Raw genomic sequence first — 23,533 nt, 5'->3', positions numbered from 1 at the left:
TTCCTCTCCAGCCCATTACTTTTTTTTTACCTATCACCTCCCAGCTTCTTACTTCATTCCAACCCCCCCACCCTTTCCCACCCACCTGCCTTCACCTATCACCTGCTAGCTTGTACTCCTTCCCCTTCCTGGCACCTTCTGATTCTGGAATCTTCCCCCTTCTTTTCTAGTCTTGCTGAAGAGACTTGGCCCCAAACATCAGCAGTTTATTCATTGCCATAGATGCTACCTGACCTGCTGAGTTCCTCCAACATTTGTGTGTATGCCCTCGTAAAGTCTATATAACCCCATCGAGTGCCTAACTAAATGCCTCTTAAAATGAAGGTATTGTACTAGCTTCCACTACCTCCCTGGCAGTATATCCCAATTACCTATCACTTCACGTGTGAAGAAAACACTCATAAGAGTCTTTTAAACTTTCCTGCATTCACCTTAAAGCAATTTTCTCTGGTTACTGATATTTCCATCCTGGGAAAAGGACTGACTGGCTTACCTATAACTCACACAACTTTATTTGCTTTTATCAGGTCATCCCTCAGCCTCTAAGGTTCTAGAGGAGACAATCCAAGTTGGTCCAACCTTTCCGTATAGCTAATATTCTCCTGTCTTGGTGAACCACTTAAAAAGAATCTCTAAATTCTCCACATCCTTCTTGTAATGTAGTGACCGGAACTGCACACAATACTCCACATGTGGCCAAACCAATGTTGTATACAGCTACAGTCTGACATCCCTGCTTGTTTGTTCATTACTTTGATGAAAACTGTAAGCTTTCTTTACCAGCCTTTCTATTTGTGTGGCTCCTTTCAGGGTGCTATGACATTACACCACAAAATCCCACTCTGCATAATGCTCCTAAGAGTTATGCTGTTTATAATTTACATTTGATCTCCCAAAGTGCAACGCCTCACAGTTGCCCGGCTTAAATTCCACCAGCTATTTCCAACTGATCCATAGCTTGCCGTATCCTCTCACAATCTTCCTCACTGTCCATAATTCCACCAATTTTGGTGTCATCTCCCCACATATTTAATAAGCAGCTCACTTACATATTCATCCAAATTAATTATAAACAGACAGACAGAGAGACAGACATACTTTATTGATCCCGATGGAAATTGGGTTTCGTTACAGTCGCACCAACCAAGAATAGTGTAGAAATATAGCAATATAAAACCATAAATAATTAAATAATAATAAGTAAATAATGCCAAGTGGAAATAAGTCCAGGACCAGCCTATTGGCTCAGGGTGTCTGACACTCCAAGGGAGGAGCTGTAAAGTTTGATGGCCACAGGCAGGAATGACTTCCTATGACTAACAATCACTATGACTAACATCACTAACAATAGAGGTTCTAGCACTGATCCTTATAGGACACCACTGGCCACAGACTTCCAGTCAGAATAACACTCCTCCATTGTCCCTTCTGGCTTCTGTGACCAAACCAATTTTGAATACTATCTACCAAGTTACTATGCAATACTAAAGTCAACATATATAATATTCACTGACCTACCTTCATCAAGGTTAGTTTATATATGTGTATGTTGCATTCTATATCATTTTTTTCCTCACTGAAAAACCCTGGAACTACCCTTTAATGTCTTCTGGTGCATGAGCCCTAGCCAGACTACAGGTTGACTTGGCTTGGGTGTTATCTAGCTCTGTAATTAGTTTTGCTTCTGAGTTAATCCCTTAGGATGATACTTTAAAATATCATTAAGGTCAAGAAAAGGTAAATCAATTTTGATCATGATGCCATGACCTCACATAACATAACAATTACTGTAAAAAAAATTCTTTGTGTTCACATAATGCCTTGAATCCGTGCCCCCATTACTAATCCTTCTGCCACTGGAAACTAGTTTTTCTTAATTATTCCATCAGCGTTCTTTCTCATTTTGAGCACCTCTGATATTTTTTATGTACAGAAGGAGAAGAGGTGACAAAAATAGATCAAGGCAGAAAGCCAAGAGGGAATCAGGAGAGGGCAAACCCAATCTCACCAAGCTCCTGGCATCTAGTTCTGAGAAGTCCCTCAGCAGAGAGGAGAGAGAACGAGCGAGAACCCAAAGAGAAAAAAATTACCCTGTTAAATTAAGAAAAGCTTGAGTAGATTTTTACAAACATGATATTCTTCAGGGCACAAAATTAATCCATCGAACCTTCTTCTCTCAATAGCACAGTACTTTCTGATGTTTTTCACTGCAAGGTGGTGAAACCCTGAATATCCAATGATTTGTGTGTCATACACTAGCTGCACAAAAAGATTGTGTATGTTAACTATAAGGACCTTGACTTCTACAGTATACAATCATTGAAGTAAGGCAGGAAAGAAGGTTGGGAATGAAGAGTGTGCTTTTGAAATACAATCGAGTTTTTTTCCATTACATGTGGGATTACATCAGGCTTCCGGTTTAATACTTTATTTTTGAAGGACACAGCTGGTGGTAGGCTCGCTGCAATTGTCTTGATAAATACCACAAAACAAAGATGTGATAACAGCACTTTCTTTTGAAAAACCCTCCCAAAGAAATGATATAGTTTGACAAAAAAATCTGTAATTTCAAAAACAAAAGAAAAATCTGCATGCCAGCCAAGGTACAGCAGGGAAAATAGCCAAAGTAAAAAGGAGACAGAATGTTGAATTGTTGGTTGCTAGGTAGCATGTTTGCTCCTGGGAGTGAGAGGTAAAAGTGGAGATTGGTATACGCTATAATTGTTTCTTTGAGATTAGTGACTTTCTTGCATTTAAGACTCTTGGGAACTTCTTGAGATGAACCTCTGTGCACAATTAGATATTAAACCAGATACAAACTAATTTCTCTAATAGAGAATAACAGGAACAACTTGTGAATAATTTGTTTTCGCTTCATTTTCTTAATTTGTTGCTTTTTCCACCAGTGTTCACTTTATCTGAAAAAAAATTACAGAACAAATGTCCAAATAGAGAAATGTCTTCTCATTAACTTTATATAGATGTTGCATGCATTCACACTTTATTGTTGAAAGTGATAGTCGATGAGCACAAGTGATACTGCAGATGCTGGAAATCCAGAATAACACACACAAAATACAGGAGTAACTCAGCAGGCCAGGTAGCATCTATGGAGTGGAATAAAGAGCCGACATTTAGGGGTGAAACCCTTCACCTATTTGAAATGTCAGTTCCTTATTCCTCTCCCTAGATGCTGCCTGACCTGCTGTGTATCCAATAAGCCCTCATTTTATTTTATGTTGAGGTGAAAAATAAAAGACAGAACCATTTAGCCTGGTGACACATGAATATAAGTGAAAATGACTCAAGTGTTATTGACAATGTAGAAATGGCAAAAGTAAAAATGAAATCCATATGTAAGTTCTAAAAATGTGCCTGGAAAGGAATAGTGAGTAATAATCCAGTCTGGTTCACAAATTGTTTCAGTTTTGTGCTCTGGATTGGTGCATCATGTCAAGCTTTCCATTTAATACTTCTTCGTAATCCTTTGCTTTCCCTATGAGTATTATTTATTCAATACATGTTCAAATTGTCCATTGAAGTGAAAAACAACATTTCAATTTAAACCCACAATATAACAGTAGTTATATTCTTTGCTTACCTTCTCTAGGACATGAGGAATAGAAGTAAGTCTCTCAAGTCCTCTCTATCATTCAAAAATAATATGGTTGATCTTTTACCTCAGTGCCATTTTCCTGCACTAATCCCATACCTCTCAGGTTTCTAGATAACTGAACATTTAGTGAGCTCTGCCTTGAATAAATTCAGTAACCGAACCTCCACGATTCTTTTTTAATTCTGAAGATTCTCTACCTTTTACGTAAAGTTATTTCTTCCCATCACTGTCCTGAATGGCCACACGCCAGCCCTCTAATGGGTAACCCAGACAAGATGAACATCATGGTTGTGGGTAACCCAGACAAGATGAACACTAACTGTGCTGATACCCTGTCAAGCTCCTTAACAGTGATGTGTATTTCAGTGATATTGCCTCCCATTCTTCTACATTCAAGGCAGCACACTAAGATCTAAGTAAAGAGAGGCTGCAACCTTGGTCTATTTAATTTCTCCTTTAATGATGAACCTGCTGTCTGAGGAATTAATCTCATGAACCTTCACTGCACTTCTTTCATTGCAAGCTGATCTTTCAATTAGGAGATCATACTTGTACACAATTTTCTAGATGTTGTCTCAGCAGGACCTTATCTCTGTATTTGTATAAACATCCTTTGCAATAAAGGCTATTTCGCTGCTTGTTTCCCAGTTGCTTGGTGTACTAGCGTATTAACTGGGCATCTCTTCTTGTTCTACATTTTGAAATACCTATCGTATTTTTTGTTTCATGTTCTTTTGGCTATGTTCTCACTCTCTATCTGCTCTTACAACTTATCCCAATGGTCTCCTTGGTTTTTTACCCTACCAAGTGAACCCCCTTTTCCCCACTGCTCCTGTATTTAAAAAAAAGCTTTTTTCCCCTTTGTTCATGTTCAGTTGTTTTGGCTTGAAATTTCAACTTTGCCTCTCTTCCCACAGATGTCACCTGACACTTAAAGTATTTTCTATTTCTGTTTCTTTTTTCAATCTCACCATTTCAAATCTACCACATTTTTCAATTTTACTTTCTAGTAAGGTGAATAACTGCATATTAGCCAATGTTATATTCCATTGTCCATGTCCTTGTCCATTCGCTTAACCTATTTATATCCCCTAAATCTTCTCTCTGTCCTCACTTTGTACTGTCACCAAATTTGGAATAATTACACTCAATGCCATCATCACAGCTGTTGATATTGAATGTGAACAGTTGTGGTTCTGGAGTTGATCCTTGCCACAACCTACCAGTCATCGATTCCCAACCCAAAAATAATTCATTTATTTTGATTTGTTGTCTGTATCTTTGCCAATCCTCCCTATATTATCCTCACCACAGTACATTCCAATTTTGTCTAATTATTTCCTGTGGTATCTTGTCAAAGGTCTTCTGAAGTCCTAATGCAGCACATCAGCAGAGTTACCCTTGTCCATTCTGCTAGTTATTATTTTTTAAAAGTTAATGCATTTCTTCAGATGATTTTCCTTTCATAAAGCAATATTTACTGCATCTAATCGTACTTTAATTTGTTATCTGATGAGACAGCATCTAAAAATTGTGTACAATAGGAAAATCTAAAAGGCAGTTAGCAACAGCAGAATAACTCGAATAACCAACAGCACTTTACCTCAGAGATAATTATCCTCATCCAAATCTGACCCTCTACGATCCCTGATTTTAACCCCTAACTTGTGGAAGGTAGCAGGATGGAGACGTCGCTACCAAAGGAGGTATAAAGCACTCCTTCCACCTGCTAGACAGTAGGTCTCCCTTGGGAAAGATACAGCCCCTGCTTAGCCCCTAGTTAGGGTGACATGAAGCCATGGGAACAGGTGGTGGATAGTTGTATAATCAGCTGGTTCATAGCACATATCCTGGTCATGCAACCACTGACGCCAGGCAGACAATCTCTGAAGAGTATTGATAACGGCTGGGGTTACCCATCTTATAACGACACTGCCCAGAAGAAGGCAATGGCAAACCAGTTCTGCAGAAAAATTTGCCAGGAACTATCACAGTCATGAGACCATCTTCACCTACATCATACGACATGGTACTTGAAGATAATGAGCAGTTATGGTGCCAGCTCCCAACCACAAGCTGTGGAATTCCTTCCCAACACTTCTCAGCTTGTTTACTTTTCTGTCCCCCTTCAGTACACACCTTCACACTTCACTTTTTGACCAAGTTTTTGGGCTTCTGTGTGAGCTTCTTGGCTTGGTGACAAATTCTGTTTACTGCCTCTCCTATTAATCATCCTCAAATACTTCACTATGTCAAAGATACAATCTGCAAATGGTTGTATAGAACTACAGAGATAAACAAGATTCAAGGAGACAAGGCCAATAGCTGTTTCGATTTCACTTGTGAGGCTCATCAAGAGATAACAAAAGTCTCAATGGATTGAATGACATTCATTCATGTCATTAGAAAATATGAGAAATTGTCAAATGTGTGATTTCTCTGTATCATTTTACAATATAAGTGAAACAAAAGAAGCACCAATAGAAATTTGATAAATAGATATTAAAATATACTCAGTGGCCATTTTATTAGGTACAGATGTCCACCTGTTCATTAATGCAAATATCCAATCAGCCAGTCAGTGGCAGCAACTCAATGCATAAAAGAAGAAGAAGAAGAACTTGGCAGTGGAGTTATCAGGGCACCGTCATAACGGTGTTTCCATAGCAATCTATTCTTGTTTTTTATGAGGCCGAGTTGCTAGCTCAACGCTCAACCCGACTTGGATTTGAACTCGGGAACCTTCGCTCCGGGGTCCGGTGCTGATATTATTGCACCACCAAGCGGGACATCAACGCATAAAAACATGCAGATAAACAACAGAATGGGGAAGAAATGCGTCCAGATAGGGTAACTCAAATAACAATGGAAAGCAGAAGAGTAGTGTAAATGCCCAACACGTTGAACCTTGAAGTGGATGGGCTACAGCAGCAAAAGAACACAAACATACACTCAGTGGCCACTTTTTTAAGTGCAGGAGGTAGCTAATAAAGTGGCCACTGTGTGTATAATAATGGTAGCACATGGTGTGCATTATTTCAACTTCAAATCTCAGTAGAACAAATAAGATTCTTGGAAACGCTTAATCGATCTGCCAAGATGGCCAGCTTGTGGCCCTTCAGTTACTTTTGCTGTTGAAAATAACAAGGGAAATAAAATTCTGTTTCCATATAAAATAGAATCAAAAGATTCTTCAGCTGATCATGTTAGTTCATGGAGAAAAGAAACACTCATTAAATCTACTGCGGGTGCGGCATTTTTCAGTTAGGGAAACAACGCCAGAAGAACAAAATGTGAGTCCTGGGAGTTCATAAATTCCATCTCCATTTTGTGCGAGTTGTATTTGGGAATATTTGATCAGCCACGAAGATGAGAATGTGGTATCTTATGGTAGCTTTGGCATTTTTCCTTTCAGTGATATTCTGAACCATGCTTTGCCTTGTATAACTGCAAGAGCCGGTGTTCACTAGTGAGAACAAAAAAAAAAGATTGAATACTCTATGAAAGGTCTGCCTTTTCCAACTAAATTAATTCTAAGTAGACACCATTGTGTTTTTATCCTTTTTCAACATTGATCTTTTCTTGCAATTTTCACCTCTTATTTGCTGAAATGAAATTTCATTGAAGTAAGACCCCTTGTTATAATGTACCAGGGGAATGTGTTTCGATGCTTCTTAAAGGAACAGAAACGTGTAGCACCTTACTACTTAGCGATGGGAAATATCACAGTGAATATTTTTGAGTTATAATTGTTCCTAGTCATTGATAGTAGCTTTTTCATCTCTCTGCCCTTCTTTCTTTCTATTTTAAAAAGACAGACAGAATGAGATTGCAACTAGAAAAGACATAATGTCAACATTATGGTCTAATTTAGTGTATGAATCGGGAAAGAGAGTTATAGGTGGAAATAAGGGCAAATTATCTCATTGCAAGTAGCAAATCAACCTCTCACCCATAGGCACATCTCTTTGGAAGATAGATAACAAGATTGTGCGACAGATGGAATAATAATGAGACTCTAATGTTTGTATTTGCTCTGTATTTAATATTTCAGTAGTAATTGAGTAATATTGTAAATATATTGTTTGATTAAGCGGTCTTGTTCATTTGAGTAATTCATTACGGGTTATATGTAAAATAAGTGAGTTGCATATGTCATGACACTACCACATCATACATGTGCGCTTCGCTTAAAGTAAAAACGAAGTATACACGTTTATCTCTGAGTTCTTGTTTTCCTTTCAATTAGTTTTATATTTTTGAGTTATAAAACATAACAATATTGTCAGGACAAATCAAGGCTGGCCTAGGGACTGAGCTCATAAAATGAATCTGAGACAATATATGGAACAAGACGACGTGGAAGCAGCCAGGGAAGTAGCTATTTTAGATCTTGCCTTGTTTAATGAGACCAAGTTAATGAGTAATCTCTTTGGGAAGGTTCCTCTGGGAAAGACTGTTCTTACTCTATAAGTCACATTGAGTTCAAAAGTGACATCCTAATTCTAGCATCTTAAATTAATCCAGTTTCATTGTAATAGAGTTAAGTTCGTATTCCAATTTATTTCATTTTCATCTTTACTTACAACATGGAGGAATTTCCTCCAACATAGTGGATGTCAGCCTCCTAAAGAAAGCTCATCGATCCAATTCTCCCACTTAACACTTTGTTGGGCAATCCAGGATTTTAAAATTAGATTTAAAATGTGACTGGAGAAAAATAATGAAATGATCAAAATTGAAAAAAAATTGAGAATTTGAAAATAATTTTTCCAGTGAGACCTATTACACTCACTGGCCAATTTATTAGGTAGACCTGTACACCTGCTCATTAATGCAAATGTCCAATCAGCCAATCATGTGGCAGCAACTCAATGCATAAAAGCATGAAGACATGATCAGGAGGTTCAGTTGTTGTTCATACCAAATGTCAGAGTGGGGAAGAAATGCGATCGAAGTGACATTGACGTGGAATGACTGTTGATGCCAGATGGAATTGTTAGAGTATCTCAGAAACTGATGATCTCCTGGGATCTTCATTCATAACAGTCTCCAGGGTTTACAGAGAGTAGTGTGAAAAACAGAGAACATCCAGTGACTGGTACCTCGTGTACCTAATAAAGTGGCCACTGGGTGTAAGCACTCTATAGGGAAAAGCTTTCCAGCTCTGCCCAACAAAAGCAGTTAAAGATATTTTTGTATTAATACTCAGCTTTTACTTTATGAAGATAAGTGATAAGTGGATGGATTTCAGAAAATTCAGGAAAAGATGACCACAGTTTAAATCAAAAGAAAAAACTGAAAGTTCCAAGAAACTTGAAAGCAGTTTGTAACATCTACAGCTAGTATGTGAAAAGAAAGATTACAAAGATGGTTGGTTAAGGCTGTTAGGACTTACTTGAAAAGAGGAGCAGGGGGAATAAGGAAATAGATGAGAAGTTATGCAATTGTTTTGTATTTTTCTTCACAGTAAATATAATTTGATATAATGGGACTAATGCAAAAATAATTAACATCTGTAAAGAAGATATATGAGAAACTAATAGGTCTTAAACCAACACAGTGTCAGGAACTCAAACACGAGGGAATCTGCAGATGCTGGAAATTCAAGCAACACACACAAAATGTTGGTGGAACGCAGCAAGCCAGGCAGCATTTCAGGCTGAGACCCTTCACCAGGACACCAGCAGAGTCAGGAACTAATGGTTCGAAGTTCTGAAGAAGTAATTGTGGAATTTATGAATGCACTGCTTGCAATCTCCCAACACAACATAACTAGTTCAGAAAACTAGAAGGCAGAAAATGTAACGCAATTACTAGTGGGCCAGTTAACCTGCGATTGAGTCCGTTGTAAGTTAGGCAATTGTAATATTAGCATTTATTTTGAGAGGATTAGAATATAAAAGCAAGGATGCAGTGCTGATGATTTATGAGGTCTGGTCTGATTGGAGTACTATTAGCAGTTTTGGGCCCCATATGGAAAGAAGGATGTGCTGGCTTTGGAGAGGGTTTAGAGGAGGCATACAAGAATTACTCTGAAGGTGAAAGTGTTAATATATGAAGAGTGTTTGATGGTTCCGGGTGTGTCCTCACTGGAGTTTAGAACAACCAAATGAGATCTTATTGAAGCCTATGAATATTGAAAGGCCTGGATAGAGTGGATGTGGAGAGGATGTTTCTGATAATGGGGGACTCTAGAACCAGAGGGCATGGCCTCAGAAATGAGGGCCATCCCTTTAGAACAGAGATAAGGAGGAATTTCTTTAGCCAGAGAGTGATGTATCTGTGGAATTCATTGCCACAGATAGGTGTCATTGGTTATGTTTAAAGCAGAGATTCTTGATTAGTGAGGGTGGAAATGGTTATGGGGAGAAGGCCGGGGAACAGGGTTGAGAGGGAATAATAAATCAGCTGTGATCGAATAGTGAGCAGACTCAACAGGATGAATGACCTAAATCTGATCCTATGTTTTATCATCTAATTGTAATCCCTGCTCGGTGAACAAATCGCTAACAGTTTTCCTGCTGTCTTTGGCATTCAAGCATATTTCTCCAAAGAAGAGACCAAAATCTTACCTGGGATTTAAAACTGTAATCATCCAGGACACATTTACAGCAAGACTATGGATACAATAGAGAGAGTGCAGAGGAGATTTACAAGGATGTTGACAGGATTGGAGGGCGTACCTTATGAGAATAGGTTGAGTGAACTTGGCCTTTTCTCCTCGGAGCAACGGAGAATGAGAGGTGACCTGAAAGAGGTGTATAAGATAATGACTTTGCATTAACCGTGTGGATAGCCAGAGGCTTTTTCCCAGGGCTGAAATGGCTAACACGAGGGGGCATAGTTTTAAGGTGCCTGGAAATAGGTACCGAGGGGCTGTCAGGGGTAAGATTTTCACAGAGAGTGGTGGGTGCGTGGAATGCGCTGCCAGTGGCAGTGGTGAAAGTGGATACAATAGGGTCTTTTAAGAGCCTCTTAGATAGGTACATGCAGCTTAGAAAAATAGAGAGATATGCGCTAGGGAAATTCTAGGCAGTCTCTAGAGGAGGTTACTTGGTCGGCACAACATTGTGGGCTGAAGGGCCTGTAAAGTGCTGTAAGTTTTTCTGTTTTATGTAAGACCTCAAGTATTATCTCGTGTTGTATTGAGCTTTGTTGCAAGGCCGACAAGTTGCTCTGCCTGGCCTTCCATTTGAGTTCTGTTACTGTTTTCGTCACATTTCTTGAAAACAAATGGCCGAGGAAATGAAAAGCTTCCAGTCTGCCTTAAAAGTTAAATTTACATTGCCAAATGGCACAATTATTCAACCATAGTGTTTTCAATTATTACCTCATTTTTGACACCACTGTTACAGAATGATGTACTATCTATCCTTTGACTTCAAACAATTAATTATTCCTCAAATGACCTCTCTCTCCCGAATTAATTTGTTATAAGTAGATCCGTCTAATCATATATATAGGCAGGGTGTTTGGTTAATTCACCCATTGAAATATGCACATCTTCAAAATAAGTGCAAAAGAGTACTGTGACTCTGAACATATCTGTTAATTATTTCCTCAGGATATTGTGGGTACAAGGGTGCAAATGCAGATGTCCCAAAGTTACATTACTACACCATTCAGAAACTTAGCCTTGATTTTTAATTACTTAAGCACTCTGAGATCCCAACCAACATAAAGCTCCCCAAGAATAATTCTCATCCATATCAAAAAAAATCTGCTTTTAAAAAGAGGCATAGAATAATTAAAGAAAAAAAGGAAGCTTAAAATGTTGTGTTGCATCAAGTCTGACTCATAGAAACAGCAAAGATCTTGAAGTGTAATCGGATTTTGTGGTTGTAAATCCACTTGGAACCTGAAAGGCTGATTATGAGGCCACAGAGTCAAAATTTATGACTGTTCTCATTTCCTTTATGGGATTTTATTGTGCCCCACTATTAGCCAGGTGGAGTGGAGTGGGACCCTGTGTGTGTGTAGACATTGATGTTATTGCATGTCATTGGGAAGGAAAAGAGATATTATAGATATTAGTGCTGTGTGTGTTTGTGAGTGTGTGTCCACCCGTGATTTAGACAGGAGATTTAACCTCCGTGCAGAGGCAGGAAAAAAGGATATGTAAATATTGGAGTGTTTTGGGGAGTAGGAGACACTGTGCAGACGTTGGGCCTGTGTCCTGTGTGTATGCGTGTGTTGCATGTGTTTGGGTAGCATGTGTAATGTGTGTAGGAGCAGTAACTGCAGTGACAGCCGAGCGCTGTCATTCTCACTACAAGGAAGAGGTGATTGCTTTGCAGGTAATGAGCTTTGTTAGGAAGCAGCCTGGTGTGCAGAGGTCTGTTTCCAGGAACCTGCAAGATCAGTCCCTGACAATCAGGTGAGTCGATCGGAGAGGAGGGAAGGCTGAGCAGTTTAGGCCCTGGATTTTATTCCGTACCCAGAAGAATATTTCTTTCAGGAAGCCTTGCATCACTTGCTGCTTCTGAGCTTCAGATCTCCCCAAAGTGGCGTTGGGGTCTGATTACCATCAGCATCAGACACCAGTGAGACCGTTCCCTGAAAAAAGAGTTGTCTGTAGTAATGGCTTTACCCACTGACCAGAATACCCCGTCTGTGTTTACTGTTGCACAATGCAAATTTATGTGCACTCAGTAATCTCTGATTCACAATAATTAGTGAGGGAAGGTTAATGCTGGATGGTGTTGCTACGTGGGAGGAATCCACAGCTTGTAGTGCAGCGCAGTATTGAGGCTGCCTGCAGTGCTTCCTGTCTCACTCACACCACATCCCAGGCTAACTCCCACATCCTCAACTTCCAGTTATATTAACACCCTTCATAGAGCAAAATATGCCAAGGTGCTTCACAGGAGTATTTACCATGCAAAGGCTGACACCATAAGACCGTAGGAGCAGGATAAAGCCACTCAGACCATCAAGTCTGCTTTGCCGTTGCATCATGGCTGATTTATTATCCCTCTCAATCTCATTCTCTTACCCTCTCATCATAACCTTACTAATCATTAACATATCGACCTCTGCTTTAAATATACCCAATGACCTGCCCTCAGCAGCCATCTGTGGCATTGACTACCACAGAGTCACCACCCTCTAGCTAAAGAAACTACTCCGTTCTGTCTTCTAAAGGGATGTCTTTGTATTCTGAAGCTGTGCCCTCTGGTCCGGGACTCTCCCGCTACAGGAAACATTCTCTCCATGTCTTTTCTAGCACATCTGCGCTACGATCCGTACACTGAAGCTCATAAGACCTTTTTAGGGCAAATGATGAAAGGAATGGTCTTCCGAGTGGTAAGGGAATTCCAGAATTTAAAACGGTAGCCAAAAGAAGTGCCAGTTGAGGAAGAATTAAGATGCACATTGCAACTCCAACCACTCCTGTACCTTCCGCAATTGTACTGTCATAGAGTTAGAGCAATTAACAGCTCATGCTGACGAAAGAGCAAGCATGCAGTCTAATTCCACCTTCTATCTCCTGGCCAATTTTCTTTTGAGGATGCTACTTGTTTCAATATGTTAATATCCTGTCACCCTTTCAGGCAGTAAGTTCAAGTCTTCTACTACTGTCTTAGTGAAAGCATTTCTCCTCAACTCCCCTCTGTACCAATTATCTAAAATCTATGCTCTCTGATTGTTGGCTTCCCTGCTGACCAAATTAGCTTCATCATAGTTACATATTCCTTTGTTTTCAGTCTCGAGTCTCCTCTGTTCCAAGAAAATGGTTCCATGCTGTCCAATATTTCCTTATTACTAGGCAACATCCTCCATTTTCTGTCCACTCCTATCATATTCTACCTGTAATGCGGAGCCCAAATTGTGATGCAGTACTCAAATTGTAGCCTATCTGTCTCTGGGACAACCTCCTGTCTAAATTTTTAAATCCCCTAAAGCAAAGGGATGCAAGTTCAATGTCTTTCTAATCCCCATAGTAGAAGTGAATCATGTGCTTATCTTTTGCTTCCCATTGACTCCCAGTGTACACCCAGTGCCTGGGTACAGCTTTGACACAGTGCCTCCCTGACCTGCATTGCCACTGGGCATTTGACCCACCTCGCCATCTGAAGCCAAGTCACAGCCTCCTCTCATGTTTAACCCAGACCGTCGTCCATGTACTTCTCATCAAAATCTGACACTTTGGTTAATAAATGGTATAAAAAAATCCAACAAGGGATGTGGTTCTTTATGATCCAAACTCCCGGGAAAGGCTGCTGAACACAGCAAGACTTCAATTTTAGCTCCGGAATGATCCCATGGAATCCATAAACAAGCCCTCAGAATCAATAGCACAATGGTTTTTTTGCGGCTAGATAGGAAGCTGATACATGGCACTTTCATTGACTGATAATCAACAGGTCATTACAATGAAATAGCACAGTCATTCTATAATAGATTTATCGTTAAGTGCCATCTAAATATTAATGAGCACTTTTAATATTTTTCCCTCCCTTTCCTACTTAAGCAATGCACCTCCTTGGTCTGAACTGGCAGCTCCAACCGGCTGATGGACAGATGTTTAAAAATGGAGTCAGAACAGGAGGCCCGAGTGATGTAACAATAGCGCCATCTGGTGGCAGAGGTAAAATATCTTTGGTGTGTTCTGTGAAAGGCAACTGTGCTCTGCTTGAATTGGCCCACATAGCTTTTAGCACAGTAAAAGGCTATTCGTTTTACTTTCCCCTTGAAGAAAACTACCTTCTTGTCTTTCTCAAGCCCCGCAATTATCCTCACCTCCCCCCAGACCCTGCTTTGCATCTAGTTATTAGTTATTATTTATTGAGGTATAGCGTGGAATAGGCCCTAACTATGCTCTTTACTTGGTTTAACATACAAACTGTGTCTCTCATTGTACTTCAGCTGGGAAAGTGATTTGAAAGTGCTGCCTTAATCTTTAAGTGGCTGCTTTCAAATGTTTAAGCAGCTGATCTGATGATCACATGCTGAATTAGCAATCTGTTTTATCGCTTTGCTTGCTGCCTTTATCCCATCACCCTTCCAACATGCCCCCAAGATCAGGACCTCCACATGCTAATCCCATTGCTCTAACTAGGGTTTTGGTTGGGTCACTCAAGGCAAATCCACGTCACTGCAGAAGCTTTCTGGAAAACTGCGGGAGGATGGAGGGGTCCCTCCTCCCTCTCTAAGGTGACATAGTTGTGAAATCTTTGAGCTGATTGTGTGGCTGACGTCTTGTTGAGGTGTTTTACCAGGTGCAGGTGCACTGATCAGTCATAAGTTGGAAGGGCAAGGAGAGTGTGGCAATTGTATGTTGGGAGGGAGGTGAGGGGGAGAATCACACTGCTAATGAGGCTGGAGTTATAACCAGCAAGAGCAGTATCATTTCTTTCTTTGTACTCATCCTACGGTTACTAAAAATACCTTCGACATGGGCAACAGCACCTGTTTGCAGGAGAAGCCAAGCATGCCTACGTTGCAGTGGAAGAGTGCACTCATCACACCAGAGATGCACTGTGAGAGCCGATGCTACCATCTAAATCTTCACTCATTGCTTACTGGTACTTCTCTGTTCCTCGCCATTAACTCAAATTAAAATTCAAAATAAATAAATGATGGTTTTGTTGCCGAGGCCCGAAAGCATCACATCATTCCATTGTGAGCAACCTCTTATTTATTCATGTCTTTGTTTTAATTGTTCTAAATATTTCTTTTAAAATTCGAGCAAAGCAGCTACTTGTGCAGCTGGCGATTGTGCCGCAAGGAGAGAGCAGAACTTGGGTTCCATTAAACATATAATTATCTGAGATGCATTGTAATATTTTATGCTCCACACAAAAGCAGGCTTAATTAAATGTTTTTGGTCGCAGTGAATTGGGAAATCCTGTTAAGCGTCTCATTGAATTTACCCCATTTTTCCACTTTACTGCAACAGTTCTATAATCTGGTATTGTCCCCTTCTCTGGTGGTTGGTTTAGTGATCTGATTGCCCCAAAGCTTTAGGAAATAGCACTCGCTTTGTTATGGAAATATGCCTCTCAGATCTAGAAAGAAAACAAATGCCTGGAATAGAGATTTATATTAAATATTGTCCTTGGGTTTTGTGACCTTATTGAGTAACGCCTTGTGAGAAATAGTACACAAAGCATTCCTTCCTTTGAGCTATTGTAAGGAAGACGTCTGCGCTGAGGGGAGATTTCTCTTATCTCTTTGCTGAGCCTCCACAGGATTTTTGTTCTGTTCATTTGATTTGTGCAGCTCTCACCCATGTCCAACCTCCCGAAACCCTCAGCAACTCCAGACTCAACATTTCCAATGATCCTCTGACCGTCCGCTGCCTTCCAAGCTCAAAAGTCTTACTCTTTCAGTTCTTTGCAGTGTGTGTTTACCATTGGATGACTGCCTCCCCCTCAAAGCTGCATGGGAGCACGGCCATGCAGTAACTGAGGCTGCATGGGAGCACGGCCATGCAGTAACTGAAGCTGCATGGGAGCACGGCCATGCAGTAACTGAAGCTTCATGGGAGCACGGCCGTGCAGTAACTGAGGCTGCATGGGAGCATGGCCGTGCAGTAACTGAGGCTGCATGGGAGCACGGCCATGCAGTAACTGAGGCTGCATGGGAGCACGGCCATGCAGTAACTGAGGCTGCATGGGAGCACAGCCATGCAGTAACTGAAGCTGCATGGGAGCACGGCCATGCAGTAACTGAGGCTGCATGGGAGCACGGCCCTGCAGTAACTGAGGCTGCATGGGAGCACGGCCATGCAGTAACTGAGGCTGCATGGGAGCACGGCCATGCAGTAACTGAAGTGCTCCTGCTCACGTAGCCTTTGTTGCCACACAGCTGGGATTTTCTCTTATCTAATGCTTTATTAAAGTGCCACGCAGTCTCCTGTCCGGAGCAATGGTCAGTCTGTGCAGCTGTAAAAAATATTAGGGGGAGCGTTGCTTTGCTGGAACCGAGGAGGAGTGGAGACAAATCTAACTTGAATATACTGAATGGTGGGGAAGGCTTAAGCGGATGGGTAGTAGACAGAGTAGCCTACTCGTGCTCTTTTATTTTATGTTCTTCACCTTCAAGCCCCGTGCTCACTGGCAGTGGCCCTCAGTTTTCTAAAATCTCCTGTCTAAAACTGAGGGCTCCCTGTCAGACCCTTTGCCCTTCCTCATCTTCAGGATGATCCCAGCCCTGGAGTACTCTCTGAATTCCCCACATCTGACCATTTCTCCAGTTTTACAAAAGTCCACACTTTCAGCTAAACACTGAAATGATTTGCTAATGCCTTTCCACCTCTCACTAAGTTCTGTAAAGCTCGTCTAATGTCTTCTCTGGCTCAGAGTCAATTCTTGTTATATATTGCCGGTGTCAAGCACAATGGGAAGTTATGTTATACTAAAGCCCCTGATAATTGCAAGTTGATGTTGTTTTTGTCCTAATTACTAGACCTCAGCATAATTCTACTGCATGCCACTTCTCACCAGAGATTGCTTAATACACTTACAATGTACAATATTAGTTGAATTGACAACAATATTCCAGATTTTGGGATGAATCAAGTTTTTGAAGTTTCAAGTTTCAACGTGTGGGATCTCAGCCGGAAGCATTGACAATTCCTTCACCCACCCCTCCAAAGATGATGCTCAGTCCAGCCAGAGCCTGCAGCAGATTGTTTGATGTCACAGAGTTTACAATTGACTTCTGGTGTGTGTGGACACACACACACCTGTGTATGTGCACACATCTGTGTTAATTCATTTAATCTCTTCTTTCTAATACAATCTTCTAACTGATTTCACCCTTTCCAACACTAATGATAACCGAAGTCCACTAATATTTTAGCTGAGAAGTCAATCATTCTTAAAATCTGAGAATGGCAATGAATGAGTGATAAATGTTGATTTCAGAAATGCAAAGAAAAGACATGAAGACATGCCACGGACGACCAAAAGATGCATACTTAAGATAATTAACTATAGAACTGAAGGAAACACATTTCAAAGATGAAGGATCAACTTTATTGGCCATATACCTTTACATGTATTATGAACTACTGAACTCAGTAGGTCAGGCTGCATCTACCGAGAGGAATATATACAGTCAGCATTTCCCTTCATCAGGAGACTTGCTGATTTCCTGCAGAAGCTTGTGTGTGTTGCTCTGGATATCGAACGTCTTCAGAATCTCTTGTGTGTACCTGTATCAGGAACTTGCTGTAGTGTGTTGGCGCGACGCATATTGCAAGTTACTATGATGAAATACACACTGTCAAAACAACGGAAACTTGTGTGGTGCTTGAAAAGAAAACATGGTAGGGATGTGGGAAAAGAGTGGGTGCAGCTTTCACACTGTGCAATGTCAATGTCAAGACTAGCTTTTATCGGCCTTCGCCATGTGCTTGGGAAGCTCTCTCCTTGAATCCCTGCATTGTCCATTGCTTCTGTATTAGAAATTCCAGGATTTTAAAGTCAAAAGTAAAATTTATTATCAAAGTATTACCATTGAGATTCATTTTCTTGCAGCACTTACAAAAAAATAAAAGAAAATTTTAAAAAACTACTGAATTTATGAAAATTTATATATAAAGACTGACAAGTAGCCAATGTGCAAAAGAAAACAAATTATGCAAAAATAATAAGAAATACTGAGAATGTGAGTTGTGAAGAATTCTTGAAAGTGAGTCTATAAGGTTGTAGAATCAAGTCAGACTTGTGGTGAGAAGGTTGTAGAATCAGTTCAGACAGAGTGAAGTTATCTACGCTGCTTCAGGGGCCTGATGATTGTTGGGTAATAACTGTTCCTGAACCAGGTTGTGTGAGACTTAATGATGATGTACTTCCTGCCCAAATGAGGTATTGAGAAGAGAGCATGGCCTGAATGGCGGTGGTTTTTGATGATGAAGGTTACTTTCTTGTGGTGGTGTTTCGTGTTCCCGTGTTCAGTAGTGTAGATGGCTCTGCCAGTATCCACCACTTAATCCAATAATGGTGATGGGAAAGCAATGTACAGCATTCCCAGTACAGATTGGAGTGGAACCTGAAGGCGGTGGTGTTCACCTGTATCCTCTGACTTCGTCTTCCTGTTGGTAGGGATCACGGATTTGGGAGAGGCTGCCGGAGGAACCTGTGCAAGGAACGGCCATGCATTTGGTAGTTCATGCACACTGCAGTCGCAGTTGTAGTGGAGGTGAATATTTATAATGTTTAGATGACTCTCCAATCAAGTGAGCTGAACAGTACTTAAGCTTCTTGACTATTGCAGGAGCTACACAAATAGAGTGTATTCCATCAGCCTGCCGGCCGGCCGGTGCCCTGTCGTTATTAGAAAGCATTGCCTTGTTCTGTCAGGAAGGATTCCACGGGGATGAAAGCAGAGACGGGTGTGCTCATCTGTGTCATTGACAGGTAGTTGGTGATTGTGCAGACATGAAATCAGGGCGGCTTATGTTAATAGATCCTTAGAAAGCTGAGATCAGTGCTGGCGGTCTGATTTTGGGCTGGTTGGCTAGTGGATGTCATCACAATAGGAGCTGCATTCCACCTGTATGCAATCTCCTCCAGTGACAGCAGCAACTAACCGAGTACAGCAATCCCAATGTAAATTAGTCTCTGGGAGCCGCGGTGAGGAAGACTTGGTAAAGATGATGTTATACAACGATTAAACGGTTGGACGCTTGACCCCACAATCTACCTCGTTATGATCTCGCACTTTATTGCTTACCTGCATTGCATTTCCTCCGTGCAGCTGTTACACGTCTATTCTGCACAGTTATTTTACTTTGTTCTACCTCAATGCACTGTGCAATGATCTGATCTGCATGAACAGTATGCAAGAAAAGCTTTTCACTGTACCTCACCAGATGCGACAATAATAAACCAATTCAAAATCCCTTCCTCTGGTCACGGTAAATTCTGCACACATTTTGAGATCACACAAGTGACCTTGGGGATCTGCTGGCACCATGCACATTAAGGTAAGGTGCATTATGCTGAAATTGACATGGTCAGCACATTTCATCCTACTATAAGTCTAGTCTTACATTATAATATTTTTTAGGGATGAACAATGTCATGACCAGCTCAGAACAGGAAATGCTGAAGTTCTTCATAGGTCCAACAGAATTTGTGAAATTAAAAACAGACCTTAATGTTTCAACTCTGTTCTGATGAAAGGCCGTTGAATTGAAACAGTAGCAATATATATTACCACAAGAGATTCTGCAGATGCTGGAAATCCTAAGCAACATGCACAAAATGCTGGAGGAACTCACAAGTTTTCAGGCCAAGAACCTCCAGGGTCACAAGCGAAGCGTCATTTGGTTATTCCCTTCCATGGGTGGATGCTGGCTGAGTTCCTCCAGTATTTTTATGCGAGTAGCAATGTTTTTTTTTAATAAAGTCATCTGTGATACTATCATTGTTCTTTCTAAGCCCTTAATTGTTAAGAGATGTTATGGTGCTAACTGCTTGACTCCACTTTCATCGAGTACTTATATTTGTTAATGTAGATTCACATTATTGACAGAGTTAAAACAAAGGATCCCATCGAGTCTATTTCTCAGCGTTGCTTTCTCTCTGTGATTTGAGTCTGATCGGTGTTTGCCAAAAGGTAATACTGACTTAGAGAATGCCAAGCAGGTCAGAGCTGCAAAGTACTGTGAACCATCTTTGCTAGCTTGAGCATAGACAGTAAAAAGTCACAGCTATTTATCATTTTGTGAATTAAATGATGTGGGTTCAATTACAAACAGTTTTAGCAGAATAGAAGGAAAATTCTCAGTAATTAACAAACTGAAGGCAAAATTTAGTGTGTCACCCTGAGAGATTGTGTGTAATCACAGCCACTGTGTGAAAGGGTTAAGTGTGAAGTGTTCTGCGTTCCTGTCACCGTGTTTCTCAGCTTGCGAATTATATACAATACGTGCAAGAGTCTTAGGCACATATATGGTATATAGTCAGGGTGCCCAAGACCTTTGCGCAGTACTGTACCTGAAATATTCCCAGAATTATTAACGTGTCTGCTTTCCATGTCAATATTATTTGAGACACAAATTTTAAGTTCTTTGCAGTAATATTAGAGCTTTTCAGAAGTGTGAGTAAGTTGACTGGCTGGCAAATGTCACGGGTGCTGCACTTTAAATGCAAGCGAATAAGCTGACAACTCAGTCCCATAGGTTGTACAACTCGTTTGCCTGTGCTAACGGTGTATGTACAGCACGCAATGAACAAAAGGTGACAATTCACAGTTGGTGCTGTACAAATCATAGATCGAGGTGTCAACTCCGACACGTGTAGAAAAGTGAGTTTACAAGCCCTGCTCTTGTAGATTCTAAATCATGTAACCCAGCAGAATTGGAGAACTTGATAGCTAGGAGCAGGAATAAACTATAACTGTGAAGAAGGTATTTGCTCAAAAGGTTTATTCAGTGCTGAATTGACTATGAAATAGCATGTCTGAGCGTGAGTGTTGTTCAAGTCATTATGGTCCAGAATCAACATATATTGAGTGAGGAAGCAAGTCATTCTCAAGCCTGAGGGACTGCCAAGAAGAAAGCTGTTTATTAGCAAAAAGGCTTGCATTTATAATTTGACCTGAATATGGCGAAGCACCCAATGGCACATCACTGGAACATCATAAGTGAAAAAAATTAACATTGCTGTTACTCCATCTTTGTCTAATACTCTTTGTAGAATCCTGCAAATCTAATCATGTTCTTTGCAAAACTCATGCAATAGCAGGGTCAATCTGCATTTTCAATATGTGCAATTAATACTGCACTTTAAGTTCAATTAATGGTGTAATATTCATTTAATAACTTTCAGATCTTTCAGAATTCAGGCCTCTGATCATTGTGGATAATCACTCTCGCACTTTAAGACCAATAATATTCTCAGAATTAATAACGTGAGAGAATCCCAATTAGGAAACCAGTCCTGGTGAAATGTCATAAGTAGTGAATCTTTCTCTTGGCTTCCCTTAACATCTGCTGGTGCTGAATCTTTTCCATCATGTAATTTACTGCCCCTTTACCACTTCCCTGCAACCCATGCAGATCCGTCAGCACCCATGGCTCACTCATAAAAAGATAGATTTTAAAAGAGTTTTTTTACATTTCCACAAGCTCCTAAATTGCTTTATGGCCATAGAATTGCTTATTTGTCCCTAAATACCACATTCTAGTTTGTCAGAGCTGACTGTGCACATATTGGCTATGTTTTTTTTACACATTGTAGTAGTAACTACAATTACTGATGCAGTTACAAATACTCATGTACTTTAAAAACAATGTACAAATATACAACTACAAATATATTTATATTTGATACCGTATAAAATAAAATGTGATACAATATAAATATAATATATTTGATACAAGTATAATATAATTCATCAGCTATAAAAGACCTAAGTCCATGAAAGGTGTTAATAAATGCAAACTTTTCTCCTTTTCCCAATCAAGGCTATTGTAGAGATTTCCAAATATAAATGTAAGAACCTTTTCATAGTTTAGATAATCCTCTGTCATATTTTATTCAAAACATCCACCCTTAAAGAATTATAATAGTGTTCTGTTACAAGTTTCCATCTGGATGATGAGATTACAAACTAAGACAGTCAGACATGTTGAAAACAAAAATTTACTAACCTCTTCAGTTTTTTGTTTAACTGCGTAAGAATAAACAATTTGGAAAATGAATAATCCACTCAGTTTGTTGAATTTTCTCCACCATCCAACATAATTGTAGCTCATTTAATTGTGACCTCAATTGCATATGACCGCCGAACCCACCTAATTGAAACCTCTGTGTTTCTATTGACTCTTTGCTTTTCTGTGTATTTACTGTGAATGCCTGCAAGAAAATAAGTCCCAGGGTGACATATATGTACTTTGGTAATGAATTTACTTTGAACTTTGAACCTCATACCCTCACAAATGACAGTGAAAGCATTAACCAATCCATTTCCACCTTATAAATTATTCCAGAAAAATGCTTCCATTATCTTTTTAGAAACAAAGTTCCAAAGACTCAGCACTTCTCAAAAGAAAAACTATTTGCCCCTTCTCTATCTTCAGTGAGTAGCCCTTGTTTTAAAGTAGTGATCCCTAGTTCTAGATTTTCCCCGAAGCAGAAACAGCCTATGTACGTACAATTCGTCAAGACCTCTCAGGATCTTATTTGTTTCAGGCAAGCCCTCATTCACTCTTCTAAACTCAGTGGCTCCATGCCTAGATGTACATATTCTCATAATATTAATTACAAATTATTATTGATCTTGAGTTCTACAGTGATTGTCAGAAGATGAGCAGAGCTCTGACTTTTGAAAGATTTGTGATGTTATTAATAGCCAACCTTTCCTCCGAAGGAAACATGCCCATTTTACATACCATTCAAGCGAAGCTCTAATCTGCTTCTAACGACTAATGTCTTTCCTTAAATAAAAAGTCCCTCTGCATCTCAGGTCTCTGCAGTCTCACACCATTTAGAAAACATACACTTTTTGTTATTTATCCTGCTCAAATGGACAGTCTTCCCACATTATACTTCATTTGCAAGATCTTAGCCCAATCACTTAATTAATCTGTAATCTCCATATAAACTTTATACGATTTTGTCAGCTATTTTTCTATCTGTTTTAGTGCCATTAGCACACGGAACAACCATGCCTCCGTTGTCTTCATCCACATCAGGTGAATAAATTGTAGCATGTTGAAAGTCCAGCACTGACCCTCATGGAAAACACCACATTAAATCATACCAAACAGGGAAAAAAAATCAGTCTTCTGCTCGTCAGCCGATCTTCTGTCCCCTCTAAAGTTACTTCTGCACAGTGAGCTTTAATTTTTTGCAATAATCTTTGATGTTTTACCATATCAAATAGATTCAGGAAATACAAGTACAGGACATCCATGCATTCCCATTAATCCAGAGAACTTCAAAGAACTCC

General features: G+C 40.0%; 1 protein-coding gene across 13 annotated transcripts in view; it reads left to right on the top strand.

The window, feature by feature from the left end:
- The window catches only part of tenm2a (teneurin transmembrane protein 2a), a 2,964,155-nt gene that overhangs the window by 2,764,329 nt on the left and 176,293 nt on the right, over positions 1–23,533 (top strand). For 12 of the 13 annotated variants that reach the window (XM_073067293.1, XM_073067288.1, XM_073067291.1 and 9 more), the window contains one exon: positions 14,094–14,210. The exons of the other annotated variant lie outside the window; for it this stretch is intronic. In XM_073067293.1, the coding sequence (XP_072923394.1) occupies positions 14,094–14,210 (117 nt within the window). The remainder of the gene's footprint in view (positions 1–14,093; positions 14,211–23,533) is intronic. 13 annotated transcript variants of the gene reach the window in all.

Source organism: Hemitrygon akajei, chromosome 15 (assembly GCF_048418815.1).
Source record: "Hemitrygon akajei chromosome 15, sHemAka1.3, whole genome shotgun sequence".
NCBI classification, from domain to species: Eukaryota; Metazoa; Chordata; class Chondrichthyes; order Myliobatiformes; family Dasyatidae; genus Hemitrygon; species Hemitrygon akajei.
The sequence above is the reverse complement of the archived record's forward strand: the minus strand, read 5'-3'. Positions and strand labels throughout refer to the sequence as shown.